Source organism: Crinia signifera, chromosome 2 (genome assembly GCF_055691185.1).
Source record: "Crinia signifera chromosome 2, ASM5569118v1, whole genome shotgun sequence".
Lineage (NCBI taxonomy): Eukaryota > Metazoa > Chordata > Amphibia > Anura > Myobatrachidae > Crinia > Crinia signifera.
Genome location: NC_139218.1, coordinates 59,939,992 through 59,965,343, shown reverse-complemented (window position 1 = coordinate 59,965,343; position 25,352 = coordinate 59,939,992). Strand labels below are relative to the sequence as shown.

The 25,352-nt window shown below is 43.9% G+C and overlaps 1 protein-coding gene across 9 annotated transcripts in view; it reads right to left on the bottom strand.

The window, feature by feature from the left end:
* SGSM2 (small G protein signaling modulator 2) overlaps positions 1–24,558 on the bottom strand; it is a 318,515-nt gene extending 293,957 nt beyond the window's left edge. For 5 of the 9 annotated variants that reach the window (XM_083172224.1, XM_083172221.1, XM_083172222.1 and 2 more), the window contains exon 1: positions 24,319–24,557. In XM_083172224.1, coding sequence (XP_083028350.1) covers positions 24,319–24,375 — 57 coding nt within the window. In that variant the 5' untranslated portion in view covers positions 24,376–24,557. Of the gene's footprint in view, positions 1–24,318 lie in introns of all 9 variants that reach the window. The other 4 variants (XM_083172218.1, XM_083172219.1, XM_083172220.1 and 1 more) reach the window with 1 other exon arrangement.
* Positions 24,559–25,352: the final 794 nt, after the last annotated feature.

Here is a 25,352-nt window from a genome sequence, read left to right as displayed (position 1 = left end):
AGCTGCGAGGCTAATCTTCCTAGCCAGACGTTCATCATCTGCAAAGCTACTCTGTCAGTCACTTCATTGGTTACCTGTATTCTACCGTATTCAATACAAAATTATTTTACTTACACACAAAGCCATAAACCAAACTACACCAACATACATATCTTCTCTTATCCCAAAATATCATCCAACACGACCTCTACGCTCCTCCTGAGATCTGCGTCTCCCATCCACACTCATTACTCACTCCCATTCCCGACTGCAGGACTTTCTTCGGGCTGCACCCACTCTGTGGAATGCCCTCTCAAGCACAATAAGACTCTCCTCCAGTCTCCAAACCTATAAGCGTTCCCTAAAAACTCATCTCTTCAGGCAAGCTTATCAAATTCCAGAACCAGTCATAGAACCTTGCATTCTGATGGAATTGATGCAATAAAGAATACAGTATCTATCCTTATGTATCAATGCCTATTTCCCTATAGATTGTAAGCTTGCGAGCAGGGCCCTCCTACATTTTGACTGTCTGTAAATACCCTGTTTTGTTGTATCACTGTCCCCTTTGTAAAGCGCAACGGAATATGCTGCGCTATATAAGAAACTGTTAATAAATAAATAAATAAATAAATACATGTATCTATTCCAATGAAGGTTGTATTTTCCCTTCAAGGTGCACATTCCTTGGAATCAGGGCTTAGCTCAGTGTCCCTTATATACCACAGGTTCAGTGGACTGTAAATGCAAGATTAAAAATCAAAAGATACAGGTAGGAGGTGGGGGTAGCACCCAGTGATCCTAGTTCCATTAATGAATCCATTCAGTGTTTTAATTGTAACTATTTGCATAACCTCCAACTGTATCGATTTAGCCTATACATTCTGATTTAGCCAAAAACGGTACTGTATCGATTGTACCGGTTTTTGAGGATTCCTTCTCTCCATTATCGGGCATGGCGCAGAAGGAATCATTCATTCTGCCGAATCTGGCCCCACTCCGGTACCCTCTACGTTCCCATTGGTGCATTGCGGCGGGTCCAGGCAGCGCGTGTCCCGTCATGAAGTCACGCAGCCCGTGGACCCTCCCACACTGGAGATGCCAAAGGCGGATGCATTGAGCAGCAGAAATGGTGGTAGGTGAGGGAGCTATAATTTGTGTATTATACATATACATATATACATATATATATATATATATATATACATACAGTATAAGGGGAGTGAGGGGAGTGTTTATGTAAATATACTGGGTGAGATTTAATAGGATGAGAGATTCAGAAAGTGATAGATTTGGTGAGAAATCTCCAGGTTTTTTTAAAGCGGCAATCATTTACACTGCTAAACCAGTTTGATTTTGCAGTGTAAATGATTGCCGCTTTAAAAAAAATGGAGATTTCTTACCAAATCTCTCACTTTCTGAATCTCTCATCCTATTAAATCTCACTATATTTATAATATATATATATATATATATATATATATATATATATATATATATATATATATAAAATGTATAAAAATGCCCAGTATGCATTCAGAAAGGGGTGTGTGGACACTCCCCCTTTACTAATGGACATGCCCCCTTTACCATTGGTCACACCCCCTTTCCGAATGCGTACCGATTTCTAACCTTCATATGTTGGAGGGTATGTATTTGCAACCCTTTCTACATTGCCCTCCTCAGCAGCTGCCCAGAACCCTCAACAATACTGAATGTAAATCTCCATGTCCACTGTTCAGTACCAGTATCACTAGACCAGGGCTGGGCAACACCGATCCTCCAGATGTTAATGAACTAAACATCCCAGGATGCTTTGCATTAGTTTTGCAATGTGGCTATGCTGAAACTGATGCAAGGCATGCTGGGATGTGTAGTTCATTAACATCTGGAGGGCCGGTGTTGCCCAGCCCTGCACTAAACTTAGTGCAAACAGTTATTGGGTGCTATGATTAAGTCCTATTTTCCTGTCTTCAACTGTTTTACACCTCAAGCATGTTGAATGGAAAGGATCAGTCTTGATGCTTTATCAATCCCATCATGATTGCAAATATAATCAGGGCTTACTCTATCATTAGACAACTGCCTAGGGGCTCCATAATCTAGGGGTCCCCCGGAGTCTTACTATAACAAAATTAAGGGTAACACTGAGTGGGGCATCCTTGTTCAATTTAATGCAGGGGGGGAGCAGTAATCTGACTTTACCTAAAGTGCTGAAAAATCTTGCACCGCACCCTGAATATACTTTGTTTGATCTGTCCTGCATGGCTCTCACTGGTCTCCGGCTCCGCCTACCTAGAGTAACTATGGTCTACAAACCTTTCCTTGTGACTATTGTCATTAGTTTAACAGTTCAACTTTTATTAACCACTACACAACGTCAAGAATTTATCTATGTACTTAGACTTGCCTTACCCAACTTGCCGTACCTTAACATAGGAGACATTGTTTTAAAATAACCAGTGGTGCTCACATACCTTACCTCCAAAGACTGGAAAATGGCATACATAAAATGGATAGTGGCTGCACACACATTACTGGATCATGAACCACCGAAACTCAGCACCGGAGAAAGTATTTATCATCTGTTCCTGCAAATAATTCATTATCCTGCCCACAATGTTGGTGGTAATTTCAGATTGTCCATGTCCATGCTCCTAACTGGCACTTATCCATAACTTTGTTAGAAAGTGATTCATGTTTACGCCACTCTTCTAGGCTATAATTGTGCCATGACGTGTCATTTCCATAAGTAATACACTCATGGTCACATAGGGGGTTATTCTAGTCCATTCTTTCTGACAAAATCCTTCTTAGATGGACAAAACCATGTGCACTGCGGGTGGGGCAGATGTAACTTGTGCAGAGAGAATTATATTTGGGTGGGGTTTTTCTTCAAAGTGAGATCTATATTGAAGTGTAAAATCATGCAGTCAGTATTTTCCCTGCACAGAAACAAAATAATTCACCCAAATCTAATTCTCTCTGCACATGTTACATCTGCCCCCCTGCAGTGCACATGGTTTTGTCCATCTAAGAAGGATTTTGTCAGAAAGAATGAACTAGAATAAACCCCATAGTGTTGGACTGGCCCACAGGGGTATAGGGGAAACCCCCGGTGGGTCCTACTGCCTGTGGTTCTACCTCTTTCACTAGGGATCAGTTTCTAGACTCTATCCTAGAACACTTGAATGATACATTGTGCCAGGGGCGTAACTAGAATTTGTAGGCCCCATAGCAAAAGTTTGGAAGGGCCCCATATTTAGCAACTGGTAATAAATAAATATAGCACATATAATTTAGACAGCAAAGATGGGCCCCCTTCAGCTCTGGGCCCCATAGCAGTTGCACCCCCTTGCACCTATGGTTTTAATGCCCTTGGATTATACATACAGTATGTTAGGTTATACTGCACAGGACTATGGTGTATTTTCTACAGTGCATTGCTGTTGTGAATGTGGTACATTACCATGCATGATCTAGCAGTGGTAACTAAAATCTATATTGATCAAGGGCCCCAGATCATGCACTCCCTAATATCCAAACCTATGTGGTGGCTGGCCACACCCCCACCATATCATGGCCACACATTTTCATGGGCCCCTACCAGTGCACCCCCCGGAGGGCCCTTCATGCCCCAGTCCAGCCCTGTGGTAGCATGATATTAGAAACATTCAAATTGATTTCTAAGACTAGCTCATTTTATCTGAGCTCATCAACTAATAGACAGTCATTCAGGTTTTCCCCAGTTGTGAATTTACATATTCACAAATTGCTGTGTATTTTGGCTACAAAAAGGAAAACTGTAATAAAAAACTAAATCTAAGCTAATTATTAGCCATAGGAAATAATCACTGCTTTATTAAACAAGAGACGTCTTGATGCCCGGAAGATCGTCTGAAAGCATAGGAAATTTAACGGCTGCAGGACTTTATACTGTCACGAAAATAAAATTTAATTGGAACTATATTTCTGAAAATGATATAAACCCAACTCTAAGTTAATGTTTCACTCCATTTCATGGAACAAAGAAATTGGTTGCACAGCTGCAAAGAGGGCTACGAGGAGAGCTGACAGGTCCAGATACTTGGGGACATGGCCAAGTGGGATGGAAGGGGCATACTCCTGTAGACATCTCGACATCTCGATTAATTCGATTAACACTATAGGCAATGACAGGTGGCCGGTAACCATGTAGATTCATCCTAATTATTTAAATCATGTTCTAGAGGTGCAAGGGCTACACACCTAACCAGTAAACCAAATATTGTATCTCACCCTTCTGAAAGAGAGAGTCCAGAATGGTTTCAGTGGAAAAAGATTTGGCCAGTCTAAATCACCAGAGCACAATAATGCGGTTGGAATCCATTCCCTTTATAAACTGCCAGGTTAAACTGGTTTAGAGAGATCAGAAGCAGCCCTAGGGATTACCACATTCTCTGTAGGTAGCAGTAGCTGGTGTTCTGACAAGTTCAGGCTGACAGGCTATAAAGACCGCAGACTTTTTAGGTGGCTGCAGGGTGGTGGCAGGAAAAATGGAGGCTGAGTAAAGAAGAATGTCGATTTGTGAATAACACACAATGGACTGTAGAATACTTCTCATTAAAGAGTACAAGAAGAGGGTATGGGTCATAGGGTCGACATTATTTAAGTCAACAGTCAATAGGTCGAACACTATTGGTCGACAGTGACTATGTCAACACATGAAAAAGGTTGGCATGCATTAAGTTGACATGGTCAAAAGGTCGACGTAAAAAAAGGTCTGCATGTTTTTGGGGTGTTTATGTCGACATAGGTCACCATATAAGTGTACCGCGTCCCCCCGCTTCGGCCACAGTACCTCGCTATGCTTGGCACACTATTATATTCTCATGGACTTTTTCATGCTTTACCATCCACATGGACTTTAATTGGCCAGTGTGCCAAGTGTAGCGGTAGCGGAGCGCACTACACTAATTGAGGGACCGAGTGCTCAGGTGTGGACCTTGACACCAAAGAACCCTGAAAACCCATGTGGACCTGTTTACGTGTAAACCATTTCCATGTTGAAGTTTTGTGTGGGTCGACCTTTTGTCAATGCATGTTGACCATTTGTCAAAATTGGCCTAGTGCCTGTCGACCTTTTGGTGTTGACCTATTAACTACCTAGACATTGTTAGCCATAAAATACACCATCCGATATTATTCAAGCAACATTACTTTTTGATCATCCCTGGAAGGAGGGGTTTTCTGGGTGGTGGATACCCTTCAGTGGTTCAGAGAAAGGGGTGGTGGAGCGCTGAATAATACAATTAAACAGGTTATGACCGTTAGGGTAATACAATTAGTTTATTCTATATGCTAAAAGGGTATAGTACAGTGGTTCCCAAACTGTGTGCCGTGGCTCCCTGGGGTGCCTCAGGACACTTGCAGGGGTGCCCCAGGTTGGTGGTCCAGGACCAATTCAAATTATTTATGATCAATTATTTATGGACAAAACCAGTGCTGGTACCTTCCAATCATAAAATATGTACAATCAGAAGCAAATCCTGCCCGTCACCACATAACTGAACCTAAGAATCACATATAAACACAATCTACTTAATTTTATATATATTTATTTGGGCCTTGGGGTGCCGTGGAAAAATTCTGATACTCTGGGATGCCGTGATTCGAAAAAGATTGGGAACCCCTGGTATAGTATTTAAAAAGCAATTGCACATATAATAACAATATCATCGGTGTACAGCCTGATTGGGTCTCATACAATATAAAACAGATGTTAAACAATTTCTCACTTGTTCCTATGGAAACTCTCACAGGTGGGTATTTCACAATCTCCCAGATGGTATTGGGGAATACTGGAATGGCGGGTGTTCATAAACCTGACCGGATTATTGGGACCTGATCCTGATGTGATAGAAATGCTTGGTCTCAGTCCTTAATAGGAAGTCCGGTGAGTAGCAGGTGGTGGTATCCCTGAGAATGTCCAGTTTTAAGTTGTCCCAGATGGATAAGCTTGGGGAGTGGAGAGTTGGTCCAAGTTGAGATAGTGGAGTTTTGGAGTCCAATTGGAAGGATATCTGTTAGAGTCCCAATTTCAGACTGAAGCACCTGGCCTGACGCGTTTCGTTGTCCACAGACAACTTTTTCAAAGGTACATTCTCAGGGATACCACCCCCTGCTACTCACCGGACTTCCTATTAAGGACTGAGACCAAGCATTCCTATCACATCAGGATCAGGTCCAGATAATCCGGTCAGGTTTATGAACACCCGCCATTCCAGTATTCCCCAATACCATCTGGGAGATTGTGAAATACCCACCTGTGAGAGTTTCCATAGGAACAAGTGAGAAATTGTTTAACATCTGTTTTATATTGTATGAGACCCAATCAGGCTGTACACCGATGATATTGTTATTATATGTGCAATTGCTTTTTAAATACTATACCCTTTTAGCATATAGAATAAACTAATTGTATTACCCTAACGGTCATAACCTGTTTAATTGTATTATTCAGCGCTCCACCACCCCTTTCTCTGTGTATTTTTCTTGTTTTCTGGGGGCTGACCTCCCCATGGTGTGAGCAGCTAAGCTTAAACACCTCACCCAGAAGCGCCTGAATTATACTTTTCCACCCAGGTGGTTCAGTATATGTACTTTCTTTTCTACCCTTCAGTGGTATGCCTGGAAATTTTCCAGGCTGAGCTGGGCCGCCGGCGCAGACTATACTTGAAAATTTCTGGACATGCCACTGATCCACAGGAGGACCACCATCCCACATGCTACTGATTCCTCTCTCCCCCCCCCCTTTTGCTGATCCTCCCAGTCACCTCCCCCCATCGCTGATCCTCCCTGTTGCTGCTTGGGGAGGTTTGGTCCTGCTCGCCCGTTCATGGTTCAGGCTCCCTGCCCCAGGAACACACACCACTCAAGGGTTAATACACACCTCCCAATTGTCCCTTTTTTTGGACTGTCCCATGGGACACTGCTGGCCACTGATGGGATGCAGGACAATATTTAAAAAAAATGAAGGAGGGACAGTTGGGAGTCCTCCCTGCCTGTCGCTGGGAGGCATGATTAATATGTACTATACTGTACATCTGCAACATAAATTGCACTTTGGAAATAAAGTAGGTTTGTTGAGAATGTTAGTCAATACATGTACAATATGTTTAAAGACAAATATTAGTATTTGAAGTGTTTTTTTCCTCATATGTTTAACAATAACACATAATTAGGCCTTCCATGCTGTAGTTTTCAACCAGGACACAATACTGGCACTTCCAGACAACACAATAAATGACCCGGAAACAGGTCTGTGTCCGGGTCATTTATACTGCTTTCACATTGCAGAAATGGGTAATGACACGGTATTCTTAAATGGGACTTTAAAACGGGTCTGAGCCTTGAGACCTTTCACATTGCAGGTGTAAACCGTTTTAAAAATCATTTAATACCATTCAAACATTCAACCCGTTTAACCCCCAAGGGACACGTTTCAAGCCATTGAAATAGAGCTGTTCAAACTGCCAAAAAAACGGCTTTAAAACGTGTAGGACTCTGCTTTTTAACCGTGTTGAAATACCGGTTAACTTTAACCGGCAAATCAACTCTGGCACTTTCACATTGCAGCCTTAAATGTTTTAAAATGGAAAAAAAATGGCAATATACCGTTTTAAAAGTGCGATGTGAAAGGGGTATTATTGTGCTGTCCGGTAATGCCAGTATAGTGGAGGATTCCACATGTCTGTCTATCTATCTATCTATCTATCTATCTATCTATCTATCTATCTCTACATCTTATTATGTCCTAAAACGAATTTAGTCCAAGCACTGTTGCAAGCACACATGGAGAAAATGTAATGAATCAGAAAGTGAGACATTTTGGGAGAGTTTTGCCATCTTCTAAAAGCGGCAATCGTTTACACTGAAAGACCATGTTGAGTTTGCCATGTAAATGATTGCAACTTTAAGAAAATGGGAAAACGCTCCCAAAATCTCTAATTTTCTGATTCTTGCACCCTATTACATTTGGCCCCTGGGATCTGCACCTATGTTTAAGGTAAGTGACTATAGGTAAACCAGCAGATTCTGTACAACACAATGATTCTGTTCATAGCAACTAATGCCTAGTGACAGCCTGTCAATATTTAATTTAAAGGCTCAACATATTAGACTTACAACTGTCCATTCTTGTAAATCTTTTAAGTTGATGCAGGAAGTATTAACATTTAGTTCTAGCATTTTATGTGCATACCATGTATATGTACACTGTCATTTCCAGCATAGGCATGTGTGCTGTGTGGTCATTGCAAATTCAGAGAATGTCTTGGTGTGAAAGTGCCATAATCCAAAGTGGATATAGGTAGCTCTATTGCTTGCAGAACAGGCAGCAATGCTGTTACACTTTGTATGTTCCCCGGTGTATTCAGGATTGAATTTCTTCAATTGGGAAACGTGCGAATAAAATAAGGAAAAACACCTGCGTTTTCAAAAAAGCCAAACTTATATCCCCCTTGGGTAGCAGAGAACAGCTAAGGCTTCGAGTGAGAAACCTTAGGAATTACACTTGATCAAAAAAGATCAGAGGTAAACACTAAGCGATTGTTATTACATATTTCCACACGTCTGTGATAACCACAAGGGATTGCCGTTCAAAGGAAATATACAGGCTTTTAAGCTATGAAAGTAAGAATACAATTTTCGTTAAGTATTTGTCTATTGTCCTTAGCATGCATTTTCCTTTTTGTGCTACACATGATCTGTGGGAAGTAATGTATTCAATCAGTTGTACAGTGCACAGAGGAGTAACTAGGTGACATGGTGCCAGAAGCAACAGTATGTTTCGGCACCCCCCAGTCATTTTTCCATCTTATAGTAATGCTCCTTACACATGATGCCACACATACTGTAATGCCCATTACAAAATATGCCACACACCTTAGTGCCCATTACACATTATGACCCATACCGTAATGTTTAGTAGACATTGACACACAGTGATGCTTAAGTTACTCTATGCTACACACTGTAATGCCCATTGCACATGCCACACATCATAATGCTGAATTCACTTTTATGCCACACCGTAATGCTCATTATACATTATGCTACACACCAAAATGCTTTAGGCTAATGCTGTAGATGCAATGGCATAATTATAAATTTTGCACACCTCCATGGCATTTTAGTGCCACATAATGTACTGTGTAGTGCTGCTTACACGCATAATGCCACCTGTAGTGTAGCACACACAAACTGCACCCAAGCAGTGCCCCATTACACACATAATGGTCCCAGTAGTGCCGCTTTCACATATAATGCTGTATAATGGTAGTGCTACTGCGTTGCACACATATTGCCCATACTTGTGCTGCTTACAAATATAATGCCCCCCCTGTAGTGCCGCTGACTTACACACATAAGGCCCCCACTAGTGCTGCTTACACATATAACACCCCCACTAGTGCTGCTTAAATGCATAATGCTCCTGAAGTGCCACTTACCTATATTCTTGTTGCCAGGGGTTCCATGCTCATTGCCAGGGGGAATTACATGTCTGTTGCCAAGGGAGATTAAATGTATGTTGCCATACGGGGTGACATGCTCATTGCCAGGGGTGATTACATGCTTGTTGCCAAGGGGGATTACATGCTTGTTGCCATAAGGGGTTACATGCTTGTGGCCAGGGGTGATTACATGGTTGTTGCCCAGGGTGATAACATGCTCGTTGCCCAGGGGAAGTTAAATGCTCATTGCCCAGGGTGTATTAAATGCTCGTTGCCCAGGGGGAGTTAAATTGCCCGCCCGACCACGATGGGGCTTTTCAGCACAAAACATACTGTATGGACCATCCACCACTTTACTCGGAAATGGAGGATGGCAGAAGGCAAGGGGCTGGCAGCCTCCCTACCAGCGCCACACACAGCAGCAGGGGGACGGCAGGGAGGAGGGGGGCCAATGAGAAGTCTTTTGTGGCGGAGAGGAGACAGGGCAGGCAGGGAGGTGCAGGGAGCGCTGCACTGGTCCCGCTCCATGCATATGTAATGAGCGGGACCAAGCGGAGTGAATATTAATTACGTCATGTAAAAAAAAAAGGCACTTGTGTAGTTTTCACGGCGGCACTGCCCGCGGATCTCATTGCATGCAAATCGCAGTTTGCATACAATTTGCATGTGATTTGCATGCGATGCAAATTAGCACACCCCCACTATGCACGTCAGCCTGAAGCATGCGAGTGCAGCGAGCCCCGTGAGGGGACACGGTACGCATCCTCAGGACCTGTTCATACCCGCACTATCCACGTCAGCGTGGAGTTGATGTTATAAAGTGTGGCGAGCGCAGCAAGCCACTGAGCCCAAAGCATGGTGGGCCACCGAGCCCAAGTAATCTGCGTCACCTTGTGGGGCTTGCTGTACTCGCCACGCTTTGGGCTCATTTTCTGCGTGCGCTTGCCACACTTTATAAAATCAACTCCACGCCGATGTGGAAAGTGGGGGTATGAACAGGTCGGGAGGACGTCTACCGCTTCCTCTTGCAGGGCTTGCTGCGCTTGCCACGCTTCAGGCTGATGTGGATAGTGGTGGTGTGCTAAATTGCATTGCATGCAAATTGTATGCAAATCGAATGCGATCCGCAGGCAGTGCCGCCGTGAAACTACACAAGTACCAAAAAAAATAATTAAAAATGAAAAATACATTTATGTGCTGCATGTTTTTATATAAAAATAGTAAGACCCTTCATAGAATAAAAAAAACTAATTTTTTGACCCCCAAAAAATAAATAGAAAACCTTTATTTTAAAAGAATACATTCCAGTTCACCTTAAAAAGATGTTGAATGCAAAATGATGAAACTCTGCAAAAATTATGATGAAAGCAGTTCCCCAATTCACCATTGAATACACTCTCGGCAAATTAGAGTCAAAACCCCATTGAAATACACCAGCGAATTACACCGAATATGAAACGGAGAACTGGCCGGCATTCGGTGTTCGCTTTCGGCGAACAGTGAACATTGAATACAGCGAATATCAGATTCACTATTTCGCTGAAAAACAGCCCAGTTCACCAAAAAAAGCGGAGAATCAAGAGCAATGAATACTGGCCTAAGAATTAACTACCTCTTAAAATAGGGATGCGGTCAATTTGCCGGCGGTCGGGATCCCAGCGTTCAGAATCCCGACACTGGAATCCCGACCGCCGAAATCCCGAAACTTTCTCCCTCCGTGGGTGTCCACGACACCCATAGAAGGAGAATAAAATAGTGTGCCGAGCGTAGCGAGGCACCGGGCCCGCTGTGTGGCGAGTGCAGAGAGCCCGCAAGGGGGGGCGATCCACGTCCCCCCCATGTCGGGATTTCGGCGGTCGGGATTCCAGTGTCGGGATTCCGACCGCCGGGATTCCAAACGCCGGCATTACGTATCGGATCCCTTAAAATACTAGTTAGCATAGGCATATACTGTATAGTTACTAAAGGGGTGTACACACTGGCTCGGGCTGGCCAATTTGGACTAAGTGATTTGGCATAGTCAAAATCAAGATGTAGCTAAGCCGTTGATGCTGCCATCCCCAGCCGCAGCCTGCGTGTACAGTTAAATGCACTGTGTGTGGCGGCGAATCAAAATTGACTTGTCTGCACAGTCTATTTAGCCAGGCGATAGCAATGCCATGGGGCCGCACATCGCTACTGCCCCCAGTGTACACACAGGGTGATTCTGGCTAACCTTTTGACTATTGCCTGGCCAAATCACTCTGTGTGTATATGGCTTTAAGGTAACTGAACTACCCTGAACTTATAACTGGATAAATGAAAAATTTTAATGAATTCATTAAATGTGACATGTCTCCATCACTGATTATTCCACACTAAATATTTCATCTTGCTCAGTAATTAAATATTTAATCTCTTACCACTGAATCTCAATAACTTCCCTGAAATAAAAATAAATGGGTAATTCTATTGGCTGTTCTTATAGCTCTGTTTGAGACAAGTAAAGTAGTCCTGAATTAAGTAAGTCTATTGGATCCATAATTTATACATCTGAATAAATCAAAGATCTTCGGCTCCTTTGACACTTTAATGGAATAGATCAGTGATTCTCACACTAAAGCTGGCAATACACCTACAGATTTATTGGGTCAGATGTACTAAGCTTGAATAGTGATAAAATGGAGAGTGAAAAACCACCAGCCAATCAGCTCCTCACTGCCATGTCACAGGCTGTGTTTGAAAATTGACAGGTAGGAGCTGATTGGTTGGTGGTTTATCACTCTCTATTTGTTCACTTTTTAAGGCTTACTAAATCTTGCCCATTGTCTGATCTGGCTTGTTGGAACAAAAACCTGGTAATGGATGAGAGTAAATGACAATTGACCATTTGCTGTGAAATGCTGGAAAACGAACAAACGGTCAATCAGATATTACCAGGTTTTTGTTCCAACCAGCCCAATCTGACAATAAATCTGTAGATGTATGGCCAGCTTTAGTCCTTGGGACCCCACTCAGGCCACATTCTAGTGGTCATCAGTTATCCTCTGCCATCTCCGCACTGTGATTGGCACCTGTGAGATGTCATGCTTCCCAGACAATTCCTGAGTGTCAGTCACAGTGCAGGGGAGGAGCTGGCGGGGAACAGCTGATACAGGCATACCACAGTAAATTGCTGGAGGAGAGATACCTAAGTATCTGTATAGGGAGCCTGTAATGCGCATAAAAGCACCTGTAAAGCGTTTGTGCATACACATACAATCCTGTGCATAAACCCCGATAATCGATGCATGGGCCGAATTCGGATCACAGCGAGATCCTGAATCGGCCTCTGAATTTCCCAAAGTCTTTGAATCAGGCCTTTCATATGTGTCAGAAAGATATCAGGGAACTTACTCATCTAGTACACAAACAGATGTTGTTGACACATCACTGCTACAGGGTTTATAACTGACATGGAAACTGCTGTTATCCAATGTTCTACTTCATGAAATGACAACAGGAGAGCAGATGGATGAGTGCAGACCACCCGATGGAAAACTAGAGGAGCTGCATTTTATTACTTCTTACTGAATTTTACCATGATAACCTTTTATATGTAGTTAATGTGTTTTTAGTGCTGTTGCAATTCACAAACATGAACATCTCACTCTTTTGCTATCTGTCTCTTGTCAGTCACAAGTGGGACATTTCCATGTTCCATCTGTTTGATAGCACAACTTTTATTGGTAGAATGAAAATGAAACAATGAGGCTTGCTACTGTATGTATCCGTCGAAGAGCAAATCCTACCTTTACCAGTAATAATGGTGCCTGCTTTTGCTGGTGAAATACCTTTTTTTCACTTCACAATATGGGGAAGATTCAACAAGCAGCTCTTAATTACCTCAGGCTAATTGATTTGCTAGGGCTGTTCAATTTTAGCTTGTGGCGGTCCGCAGGCTGCAGTTAACATGGATTTCTGTTCAAGGTTGAGGCTGTTCAGACAGAAATCTATGTTAAATACCCTGTTTATGGGTGTCAGAAAGTTGTTATATCCCCAAGAACCTCTTCAGGATTCTATGGTTTAATGCCAGTAATTTAAAGTCAGGGTAGACTTACCTGTTACATACCTCCCAACTTTCAGGGTCATTGAAGCAGGGCATAGGCGCCCGAAATTAGCGGGCGTGGCTAGCCAGAAAGGGGCGTATCCTATACTTGCATCTTCACGTGAGGACACGCCCCCGTTTTGACACTGTGAGGGCATGGCCCAGAGGCTCTGTGAGCCTCTAGCCATGCCCCCAGCCCCTCTGGCTGCGGGAATAGACGCTGTGTGCATGCGCACAGCGTCTATTTAGCGCTACTCAGAAGCTGTGACGGGGGACTCCCAACAGCCCCCCCACCGTGGGACACTGCTGGCCATGGGCTGGACATGGGAACGTCCCCGAAAACCAGGATGTTCCCATGGGAGTCCATCATACAGAGTTTTGACTATAAAACTTATTCGAATAATAAGGGGTTCTCGAACTATTTTGCCTGTCAGACAAATATTATTCCAGGAAAATTACACAAAATGGTCCCCAAATGCGAGGTCAGCAGACTACATGTGCATGGAGGCACAAAATGTTACAGTTTATACCTGCTGTGAAGGCTTTGGGGGTGGCAGGGATGCAGAGGAAGCTGGGTCAGGGTAGAACTACAGTAGTGGCAGTGCTATAGACACCAGCTAATATCTTGCTTAGGGCATCTACAGTAGTTGGTTAAGACCAGTTCTGTATTGCCGCAATATTTGTTAAATATAATATTTTTACATTACTTCATGCAACAACAAAAAAGAGAACAGTCTAACATGGACATGGCTTTTTATGCTAATACTGAATGTGGGGGATTTGTACTATTGTAGAAGTCTAGCTAGCTACAATGAGGCAGAGGGCATAATACATATAAACATAGATGTTTAGGTTAAAAAAAAAATGACCTACAGATGTAGCCATCCTTTTCTAGCTGTCTCTGGATAGCCATGGGGAGCCATGGCTATCCAAGGCCCATTGTTCTCAGCTGCAATACAATACATAGAACAATACAGTAGGGGATTATCAGTGTAATCCTATGTGATCCTATTAAAGGGCTAGATGAGGATGGCTCTATCTGTATGCTCATTAAGTATAAGCTTAGCCTCAGAAAGTCAAGAAATAAACCTCATAATCCATAGTAAAATTCAAGAAAAGATACAAGAATGACATGGTGGCAATAAGACATTATTCACTCCAATGGCCTCATGTTATTTTGTTAGGAAAATATTATCACTTACATTTTCCACAGAGTAAATCTTGGTTGGGTGCTTAGTACAGGTAGCATATGGTTGGGGTTTTGGTAGAGGTAGCATATGATTGGGTGTTTGCTAGATGTAGCATATGGATGGGGTTTTGGTAGAGATAGCATGTGGTTGGGTGTTTGCTAGATGTAGCATATGGTTGGGTGTTTGGTAGAGGTAGCATATGGTTGGGTGTTTGCTAGATGTAGCATATGGATGGGTGTTTGGTAGAGGTAGCATATGGTTGGGTGTTTGCTAGATGTAGCATATGGATGGGTGTTTGGTAGAGGTAGCATATGGTTGGGTGTTTGGTAGATGTAGCATATGGATGGGGTTTTGGTAGAGATAGCATGTGGTTGGGTGTTTGCTAGATGTAGCATATGGTTGGGTGTTTGGTAGAGGTAGCATATGGTTGGGTGTTTGCTAGATGTAGCATATGGATGGGGTTTTGGTAGAGGTAGCATATGGTTGGGTGATTGCTAGATGTAGTATATGGATGGGGTTTTGGTAGAGGTAGCATATGGTTGGGTGTTTGCTAGATGTAGTATATGGATGGGTGTTTGGTAGAGGTAGCATATGGTTGGGTGTTTGCTAGATGTACAGCTGTGCTCTTAAGTTTACATACCCTAGCAGAATTTGTGATTTTCTGGCCAGTTGTCTGAGAATATGAATGATAACTCACAAACTTTTCTTTCACTCATGTTAGTGGTTGGGTGAAGCCATTTATTGTCAAACAACTGTGTTTACTCTCTTTAAATCATGACAACAGAAACTACCCAAATGATCCTGATCAAAAGTTTACATACCCTGGAGATTTTGGCCTCATAACATGCACACAAGTTGACACAAATGGGTTTGAATGGCTACTAAAGGTAACCATCCTCACTTGTGATCTGTTTGCTTGTAATCATTGTGTGTGTATGAAAGGTCAGTGAGTTTCTGGTCTCCTGAAAGACCCTTGCATATTTCATCCAGTGCTGCACTGACGTGTCTAGATTCCAAGTCGTGGGGAAAGCAAAATAATTGTCATAATTGATCTGTGGGAAAAGGTAATTGAACTGTACAACACAGGAAAGGGATATAAAAAGATATCCAAGCAATTGAGAATGCCAATCAGCAGTGTTCAAACTCTAATTATGAATTGGAAAATGAGGGATTCTGTGGAAACCAAATCACAGTCAGGTAGACCAACAAAAATTTCAGCCACAACTTTCAGGAAAATTGTTCGGGATGCAAAGAAAAAAACACAAATAACTTCAGCTGAAATACAGGACTCTCTGAAAAAAAGTGGTGTGGTTGTTCCAAGATGCACAATAAGGAGGCATTTGAAGAGAAATGGGCTGCATGGTCGAGTCACCAGAAGAAAGCCATTACTATGCAAATGCCACAAAGCATCCCACTTACAATACTCCAAACAGCACAGAGACAAGCCTCAAAACTTCTGGAACAAAGTAATTTGGAGTGATGAGACCAAAATTTAACTTTTTGGCCACAACCATAAATGTTACATTTGGAGAGGAGTCAACAAGGCCTAGGATGAAAGGTACACCATTCCTACTGTGGAACACCGAGGTGGATCGCTGATGTTTTGGGGATGTGTGAGCTACAAAGGCACTGGAAACTTGTTTAACATTGATGGCAAGATGAATGCAGCATGTTATCAGAAAATACTGGAGGAAAATTTGCACTCATCAGCCTGGAAGCTGCACATGGGACATACTTGGATGTTCCAACATGACAATGATCCAAAACACAAGGCCAAGTCAACCTTTCATATGCTACAGCAGAATAAATTGAAGGTTCTGAAGAGGCCATCTCTGTCTCCTGACCTCAATATCATTGAGCCACTTTGGGGAGATATCAAACATGCAGTTCATGCAAGACATCAAAATTTTTTACAGGAACTGGAGGCTTTTTGCCAAGAAGAATGGCAGCTTTCCCAGCTGAGAAAATAAAGAGTCTCATCCACAACTACCACAAAAGACTTCAAGCTGTCATTGATGTTAAAGGGGTCAATACACGGCATTGGGGTATGTAAACATTTGATCAGGGTCATTTGGGTAGTTTCTGTTGTCATTTCTGTTGTGATTCTGTTGATTCTGTGATTTAAAAAGAGTAAACACAGTTGTTTGACAATAAATGGCTTCACCCAACCACTAACCATGAGTGAAAGAAAAGTTTGTGAGTTATCATTCATATTCTCAGACAAATGGCCAGAAAATCACAAATTCTGCTAGGGTTTGTAAACTTATGAGCACAACTGTAGCATATGGTTGGGTGTTTGGTAGAGGTAGCATATGGATGGGTGTTTGGTAGAGTTAGCATATGGATGGGTGTTTGGTATAGGTAGCATATGGTTGGGTGTTTGGCAGTATTAGCATATGGATGGGTTTTTGGTAGAGGTAGCATATGGTTGGGTGTTTGGTAGAGGTAGAATATGGTTGGCTGTTCGGAAAAGGTAGAATATAGTTGGTTATCTGGTACAGGTAGCATATGGCTTAGGTGTTTGGTACAGGTATCCTGTGGTTGGGGGTTTAATAATGGAAGCATACAGTTGAGTTTAGTAAAGGAAGCATACAGTTGGGAGATTAGTAAAGAAAGCATGGGGGTTTGTTAAAGGCAGCATATAGTTTGGTACAGGAAGCATGTTATTTGGTATTGAGGTCATCTGTGTTTGAGTGTTTGGTGCAGATAGCATAAGGTTGGGTGCTTGGCGGACTTAGCATATGGTTGGGAATTTAGTAGAGGTAGTAGGGAAGCAGGGAAGGAGGAGCTGGGTCGCAGCAGTGACTGGGGGATGGAGAGAGGTCAGCGGCTGAGTGTGGCAACGCGTGGACACCCAAACTAGCGTGACTGAAGAGGAGCAAATCGGAAGTGAAAGCCGGCATGCCAGTGAAGCCCAGGGAACCAGAGGTGCCAGTGAAGCCCAGAGAACACCCAGCCGCCGCATCACCTGGCTCCTGAGATCAAGGGAAAGGAAGACGCAACAGATGCCGGTATCCATGAGAGCAGAGGAAACCGTGAGTCTGGCCACTGTGGCCAAAATTAGGCTAGTGTGAACCCAAGGGAGCAAAGACAGTTCCCCTATTAGTACAGCCCCCTCACTTAAGAAGAGGCCCAGCCAGAGACAATAACCCCTTGGGTGGTATTTTCCGGGCTCAGCTGCGCCACCGCAGAGGGCTGTCCCGGAAAATTTCCGGGCATACCACTAATATGCAGTAGGTGCACCATCTCTAGAGCCCCCGGCAAGAGCCCCCTCCTGTCGTACCCCCCAACCCCCCCCCCCCCATCACCTCCGCTCCAGCGATCCTTCCCTGCTGCTTTCCCAGCCGCCAGCTGCCATTCACAGAAGTGACAAAGGCGGCAGGCTCGGGATGTTTGGGGCGGCTCGGGGGACTCAGGAGCATCTGGAGTTCAGGCATCCGAGTCCTACCGGGACTGGGGCAGCGGCGGCTGGGGCAGGGGCAAGGGAACTCCAGCGTACAAATGCCATATTGGAGGTGAGAGGGGGCCCCACGCGATCTGTGGTGGGTTTTGCTGGGGCAGGACAAACCTGCCCTGGTAGGTTTGTCCTGCCCCAGCAAAACCCACCACTCAAGGGGTTAATCATCAATATGTTATTCTACTGCTTACTAATTGTATGCTGATTTTTAAATAAAAAATAAAAAATTACTGTTTTTTAATTATTTAATTAAGCATATTTTAACACTGTACAAGCATATTTTACCTATTTTTCATACATATTTGCATGCATATTTCAAGCTTTTTATGTTGCATATAATCCGGTCTCTAGTCATTACTTTATATTTGGTTCTAAGTGACATAAGATTGTAACAAAAACTTCATACATTAAGGCTCATTTTCACTTTAGCAAATTAACCTTATGGTGTTAACACAATACCTACAGCTTCTGTGCTTCATTTCCCAGACCTAACCAGTATAATCTGCTGTGCACGCAGATATGGCAGAAGACGTAAGCGAAGGAGGATATTGAATCTGCACTGGAAGAACAATTACATTGAATGGAATATAAAACCAAAATACTGTATTATTAACATTTTATGAGGATTTTCAATAATCCTGTTAAGTGATATACCCCTTTCATATTGCACCTTAATCCCGGGTTATCGTCGACCTGGGTTGAGGTGCGGCATGAAACCATTAAACCTTATATTCAGGTCCATAAATATTGTGACATCAACACAAAACTTTTGATCCCTTTATAAATGGCAGGCACATATATAAACCATTGTAATTCCTACACCGTTCACCTGACTTGGATGTAAATACCCTCAAATTAAATCTGAAAGTCTGCCGTTAAAGAGCATCTTGTTTGGTTTATTTTAAATCCATTGTGGTGGTTTGTAGAGCCCAAAATATGAGAATAGTGTCGATGTCAACATATTTATGGACCTGACTGTATAATCTGGGTCGACCAACATGGCAATTCGACCTGGGTTATAAGAAGAGTTAAACTTAGGTTGCCCTGGCGAACCAGGTTTAGTGTGAAAGTGCTAGACCTAGATCAGAGCCAGGATCAAGATCCCGGCTCTGACCCAGCAATGCGATGTGAAAGAGGTAATAGGGATTTTTCTTACCCCTTTCACATCGCAATAGTCGTGTCGCACTCGGGATTTGGACACGGGTCCGTCCCGGCAGCGACCCGGCATTTGGTGCTTTCATGCTGCACACAATAACCCTGGATTAAGGTGCAATATGAAAGGGGTATATCTGTACTTTGAGGGACTAATGAACTCCCTATTAGTAAGATATTAGCTGTCACCTAGGTGATTCAGTCACTAATCACTACGCTATTCCTGTTGTGGTGCCTTAAGTTGATGGTTTGCAAAGGGGTGTGGGGAAGGAAGGGAGGGTAGTCAAATGGGGAATGTCACCAAATGGAAATATATTTCTGAATACTTCAAAAACTGAACATGTACAACTTAAGGAGAAAGAAGAGCCAAAGTTTATGTGATATAAACACTCAAATATATCAAAAAGTATTAATATATATCAACAGTCCTGAATTTTTAAAAGATAAAAATTTCAGAACAAGGTGACCAGGGCCAGCGCTACCCACTCAGCAGCTCCTGCAAAGCAGGGAGGCGCCATGCTGAAAAGGCGCCATCTCCCTCCCTGCTCTGCTAAAGCTGCCTCAGCCCTCACTCACTGCCTCCTGCACGCCGCCCGCGGACGGGTGGCAGTATAAAGATTTTCTCCCTGCACCGCCTGCATGCCGCCCACAGTGCCTGTCTGACAGTAGGCGGCAGTATGGAGAAGCTGAGCAGCTCCCTGCATCGCACACACACTGTCCTCCTCCTGCGACCTGCCCCCTCTTCCTCATGGACACTTGCGCTGAGGCATGTAGCGCTGTCTGTGAATGCCTGGATGACATGTTATGTCCGGATCCGCCCCTTACCCATTGCTCCCTGCGCCTGTCAGCTGTCAATAAAATGATGAACAGGCAGCAGCGCCACCTCTACTTCCTTCCCTCTTCTCAGTGTGCTGTGCCAGTGCCACTGCCAGTCCTCAATACTCCGCCCCCTCTATCTCCTCCCCTCTTCTTCCACCTCCTCCTTCTCTCCCCTCCTTTCCCCCTCAGTCACGAGAGTGGTGTAATGGCGTCCTCAGCGTCCTGCCTACGCATATAGAAGAGGAGGGACTGCACAAGAGTTAAACAGCAAAAGAACAGTGAGTCTTTTATTATACATGTTTATAACAATTTTTTTTTATATTAATTTAGACACTTTTTAAATAATGGTCTGGGTTATGTGCCTAAAGGTAGCCATACATGCTGCAATAGCAGCGTGTGATGCGATGTGCGCTTCCGCGGGCATCGCATCGCACAGTACAAAAAGTATGTGCTGCACATACTTTTTGTACTGCTTTTGGATCGCATCGCACACACATTGCATGCATGCCATGCGATGCGATTATCGCAGCGTGTATGGGCACCTTTAGTGCCTGCAACATTTTGCGGACACAGCACTGAGATGGTGTATGCATACATGTACATGAACCCGAGATCCAGGGCCGTTTCTAGAGGCGGACAAGCCGTGCAGCAGCCCGGGGCGCCGCACGGCTTGTCCGCCTCTGTTTGACAGCCGGGGCGCCCTGCAGCTTACCCAATGCCGCAGGCGCCGCAGGCGCCGCAGCAGCCTCCTCCCCGGCGTCCACACACAAGCAGAGGGAGGGGAGGGGAACGCATCGCGCGTCTGTCCCTCCCCCTCGCTTAGTGTGTCACTGGGCTGTCAGCCTATCAGCGCTCGCGGGCTGGCAGCCAATAAGGAGCCAGCCCGCGGGGTATGAATGGCTGATGGGCGACGGCTCAGGAGGACAGACAAGTACACACTACACAGTGAAGGGGAAGGAAAGAAGCGCGATGCGCTCCGCTCCCCTCCCCAAGGAATCAGCGCTGCAGCAGCACTCCCCAAGGAAGCAGAGGCGATGGCACAGGGGGAGACACAGAAACAGTGAGTTTGGCACTGTGGGGGCATAGATCTATGGCACTGTTGAGGCATATTTGGCACTGTGGGGGCATACATCTGTGGCACTGTGGGGGCATATTTGGCACTGTGGGGGCATATGTTTGGCACTGTGGGGGCATATGTTTGGCACTATGGGGGCATAAGTGTGGCACTGTGGGGGCATATGTGGCACTGTGGGGGCATATGTGGCACTGTGGGGGCATATTTGGCGCTGTGGGGGCATATGTGGCGCTGTGGGGGCATATGTGGCGCTGTGGGGGCATATCTGGCACTGTGGGGGGCATATATCTGTGGCACTGTGGGGGCATATGTGTGGCACTGGGGGTATATATTTGTGGCGCTGTGGGGGCATATCTGGCACTGTGGGGGCATATTTGGCACTGGTGGCATGTGTGGCACTGTGGGGGCATAGCTGTCACTGTGGGGGTATATATGTGTGGCGCTGTGGGGGCATATCTGGCACTGTGGGGGCATATTAGTAAACGGCATCAGTTGTGCGTCAGCAGCGCGTGGGGCATAATTTGTAATGGCCATTACGGTGTGGGGTCTAATGGGCATCACGGTGTGCGACATAATGTGTAATTGTCATCACGGTGTGTGTGACATAATGTGTAAATGTCATAACGGTGTGTGACATAATGTGTAATTGTCATCACGGTGTGCGGCGTAATGTGTAATTGTCATCACGGATAAATAGTGTATAATGATTTAAGTAGCCTGTCATTGTTTGGCCTTGATCTGTGAGGTGTACTAAGTCCCTGTGTGGCCTTCAGCCGGCCAATTTGAGTGTGGGAGGACAATGACAATTCCTGCGGTAACCAATGTCTGGTCATGCAGGATGCAAATGTGTGATGTAAGGTAATTGTCTTCCTGCTAGACCACGCCCTTATATTAAACCACACCCCCTTTTAAATTAAGCCACACCCCCTATTTCGGCGCGCGCCTACGGCGCGCGCAATTTCCGCAGTACCATGTAATGTATTTCATTGGGGGGGGGGGCGCATTTTTTTTCCTTCGCCCTGGGTGCTAAATTGTCTAGAAACGGCCCTGCCGAGATCCTCCATAGGATCGAATGTTGCATACGCTCCCACAATCGGGCTGTAGCTTGTTGCAATATTTGTGCAATGTTGTTGCAAAATTTATGGTTTGCAGGAGGGCGCCGGACACCCTAGCACCAGGCCTGAAGGTGACGCACTTTTGAATCAAAGATATGAACATACATACATACAGCCATCTAAATGCATACATACAGCCATCTAAATGGACCTATCATCAAATTGCATACAGTAGTGTCAGAAAAACAGTGCAAATACACCACAGTCCTCTGCGTTATAATGTAAAATATGGGTTATATATAATTCAAGTACATTACACAGAGAGGATGGGTCTTCAGGCAGTGGGGCCCACCGGTGGGTTTACCCTGTGTGTCAGTCAAACCCTGTTTCGATATATCTGTGTTTTTATTTCTAGTGAAACATAAATATATGTGTGAGCTATATAGGCTAACCGTAGCAATACTTCTATACTATAAGCAGTTGTATGTAGCAGGTGTGTTAGCAGAGAGAAACATGGCGCTATGCCCGTGTCATTATGAATCCTTCATATCCATGGCAGTCTGTGGGCAAAGCTTGAAATACGGAGATTCAGCTCTAAGTAGCTAAACCATCAATTCCACTCAGCATCACATTCCTGCCCCTACATATCTGGCAATGAGAACCACGCTGCTATCCTAGTGTATTCGTCCAGTATTTTACCAGCTGTGGACTTTAGTGTTTATATTTATACTGTAAAAGAACTAAAATACTGAAAGACGATAACCAAGAAGACACGAATAACCTCAAGTAAACCCACAATAAGATTTCTTTTTTTCTCTGTCAGTAATGGTCTAGATCACAAAATTCCACGATTTACCACATTCATTAAATCAAATTCACTTGCAGCTTAGAACATTTGTAGAGTACTTCGAAACTGCTACTCTCCTACATTACTGGGGCTAATGGGAGCCATTAAATACTATAACTGTACAGATTATAAAACAGAGTATTCCTTCTAAACTGTGAGAATGGAAATGATATGAAATAAGGAATAATGTAGTCATGTGACTCTCAGTGTGCCATAAACCTCAGGTACAGAATTCTAAACGGACTTGAGTTCAGTTAATGAATATATTATTAGTTTTAATTACACTATTAAACATAGCATGCTCATACATTCATACTATATATGTTAATAATAAGTCCCATTTGCATACATTTTTGAAACTTTCTTCTAGTTTTTGATTATAAAGAATAAAATAAACAACAGGTTATAAATATATATATATATAAACTGTTTATGCATTTGCAAAATGTCAGAATTTTTGTGGGTGATTTTGTTTTCGCCATAAAGCATATAATAAAAAAAAAGGTCCCTGTACAGACTTCTGAAAGTGGAGTCAAGTCATTAATAATGAACCTACCTATCCTAGTAGATCACCTTCAATAAAATGTCATTCTCACTGATTCACAAAGCGAACAGTCACCTATTCACAAATAATTCCACTAAATGAATGTAGACAAGTCTGAGCTGCCACAAATAACATTGCATTTCATTTATCTGCACACATACAGTATGTCAGCCTTAATGTACTGTACTAAACAGATCAATCAGGTCTTTAACACATGTTGATATATATATATATATATCTATATCTATACACACACATATATATATATATATATATATATAATGTAGATATTATACACACACACATATATACTATATATATATATATATATATATATATATGCATGTATAGTTAGTTAAGTGATAAGATGCTAAAGCAGCACAGCTTTGTGTAGCTGTCATACATGTAGTTATCACCAGTGGTGCTGCACCCATATGTAGCAGCCTGTAGCACATACACATCACGCTGATTGCACACAGTGTTTACACGCTAACTTGTTCACAGACAATGAGCACCGTGCACCCCATCACAGAGACCTCTATGCAGCCACTGGAAGATGCAAACATCTGCCAGTATACTGTAATACGTGCATGTATGTTGGCAGATGCATGTGCACACGTGTGTGTCATGGTACATGTACCTCCTTTTTGACGTTCCAGAGCAGCTTCTCTTTGGTGCTGTCATCGGAGCAGCTCATTGTGCAGGTGAGAGGAAGATTCGGGGGATGATGCGTGTTGTCACCGTGCGGTGATGGTGGTGACTAGTGCCAGCCCCGCTCTCCGGTGCTGGGCTTTGGTGCTCCGGTCACCGATGCTCCCCTTGCTGCTGCTGATGCTGATGCTGGGACTGTCATCCTCCAGCATATGACGTCACACGGTCGGCTGCCCCATCCCTCCCCGAGCCCCGTCCTCCCTGGTACTATGGCCCCGCCCTTGCACCGGGCTCACCGCGTCCCCTCCGTTCCTATGACAACCAGCTAGCACAGGGAGGAGGTGGTGGTGGCTGATGCTCAAGGGGAGGGATGTGGTGATGAAGTCGTGACGGTCTGATGCTCACACGCTAATTTCATCTTGGAAATATGGCAGCAGTGCACGTATAACTAGCAGTGCTCATACCTCCCAACATGACCCTCTCCAGGAGTGACACATTGCTCTGCTCCTGCACTTCCCTCTTAATGTATGATTATCATCACCGGTGCTAAAGCATCTTCCTTATCAATTAACTTACACACACATTGCTTCTCATATGTTGCATATTACACAACCATGAAGAGATCCAGAACATTGCGGGCAGTAATACAGTAATCATGTTTAATTCACATTGTAAGTGGGGAAATCTTAAGCTGGAAAAAATCCACATCAACACAGAGGTCGCCCATACACACAGGAACGATGTTGATTAATGGATGGAACAATCACTAGCATGCATGGTGTCCCTAGCAATGGCGCTAGGCTTGATATACAGCATATAGTAGTACCTAATACTGGGACTATTGTAGGGTACACACCAGAACGATGGTGGCAAAAGATCTTGGAGCACATAATCTGCTCATGATCTGCATATGATCAGATCGGGATCTGTACCCAGTTGAAGGGGTCCTTTTCAAATCCTGACTGCAGCAGCTAGGGGGCGGGATTCTCTAAAATCCGCAGCCCAGTTTCGCCGGCATTCGCA